Genomic DNA, 1,386 nt, shown 5'->3' with positions numbered 1-1,386 from the left:
GACAGAGACAGAGACAGAGACAGAGACAGAGACAGAGACAGAGACAGAGACAGAGACAGAGACAGAGAGAGAGAGTGTGTTCTCACCTGGGTTGGGCTGTAGGTATTCTGTAGTTTTGGTCATGATGTCCAGCACTGCTCTACCGGTGGTGTCCACCTTCTGTATACACACACACACACACACACACACACACACACACACACACACACACACACACACACACACACACACACACACACACACACACGTTGTGAATCTGGTTGTTCTGACAGTGTTACCCAGAGCGGCTAACAGTCAGTACATCCAACTAAAGTAGTTAGACCATAGTAGTAGCAGCAGTAGTAGTAGTAACAGTAGTAGTAGCAGCAGTAGTAGTAGTAACAGTAGTAGTAGCAGCAGTAGTAGTAGTAGTAGTAGTAGTAGTGGTAGTAGTTACAGCAGTAGTAACAGTAGTAGTAGTAGTAACAGCAGTAGTAGCAGCAGTAGTAGTAGTAACAGCAGTAGTAGTAGTAGTAGTAGTAGTAGTGGTAGTAGTAGCAGCAGTAGTAACAGTAGTAGCAGCAGTAGTAGTAGTAGTAGTAGTAGTAGTAGTAGTAGTAGTAGTAGTAGTAACAGCAGTAGTAACAGTAGTAGTAGTAGTAACAGTAGTAGCAGCAGTAGTAGTAGTAGTAGTAACAGCAGTAGTAGTAGTAGTAGTAACAGCAGTAGTAGTAGTGGTAGTAGTTACAGCAGTAGTAACAGTAGTAGTAGTAGTAACAGCAGTAGTAGCAGCAGTAGTAGTAGTAACAGTAGTAGTAGCAGCAGTAGTAGTAGTAGTAGTAGTAGTAGTGGTAGTAGTAGCAGCAGTAGTAACAGTAGTAGCAGCAGTAGTAGTAGTAGTAGTAGTAGTAGTAGTAGTAGTAGTAGTAACAGCAGTAGTAACAGTAGTAGTAGTAGTAACAGTAGTAGCAGCAGTAGTAGTAGTAGTAGTAACAGCAGTAGTAGTAGTAGTAGTAGTAGTAGTAGCAGCAGTAGTAACAGTAGTAGCAGCAGTAGTAGTAGTAGTAGTAACAGCAGTAGTAACAGTAGTAGTAGTAGTAACAGTAGTAGCAGCAGTAGTAGTAGTAGTAGTAACAGCAGTAGTAGTAGTAGTAGTAACAGCAGTAGTAGTAGTAACAGCAGTAGTAACAGCAGTAGTAGTAGTAACAGCAGTAGTATCAGTAGTAGTAGTAGTAGTAGCAGCAGTAGTAACAGCAGTAGTAACAGTAGTAGTAGTAGCAGTAGTAGTAACAGCAGTAGTAACAGTAGTAGTAGTAGCAGCAGTAGTAACAGTAGTAGCAGCAGTAGTAGTAGTAGTAGTAGTAACAGCAGTAGTAGTAGTAGTAACAGCAGTAGTAACAGCAGTAG

At 41.4% G+C, this 1,386-nt stretch overlaps 1 protein-coding gene across 1 annotated transcript in view; it reads right to left on the bottom strand.

Annotated features, from left to right (window-relative positions):
* Positions 1-1,386, bottom strand: part of LOC129845393 (endophilin-A1-like) — an 84,418-nt gene that overhangs the window by 9,811 nt on the left and 73,221 nt on the right. The window contains exon 3 of the mRNA XM_055913306.1: positions 87-159. Within this exon, the coding sequence (XP_055769281.1) occupies positions 87-159 (73 nt within the window). The remainder of the gene's footprint in view (positions 1-86; positions 160-1,386) is intronic.

This window comes from Salvelinus fontinalis, unplaced genomic scaffold (genome assembly GCF_029448725.1).
Source record: "Salvelinus fontinalis isolate EN_2023a unplaced genomic scaffold, ASM2944872v1 scaffold_0286, whole genome shotgun sequence".
NCBI classification, from domain to species: domain Eukaryota; kingdom Metazoa; phylum Chordata; class Actinopteri; order Salmoniformes; family Salmonidae; genus Salvelinus; species Salvelinus fontinalis.
The sequence above is the reverse complement of the archived record's forward strand: the minus strand, read 5'-3'. Positions and strand labels throughout refer to the sequence as shown.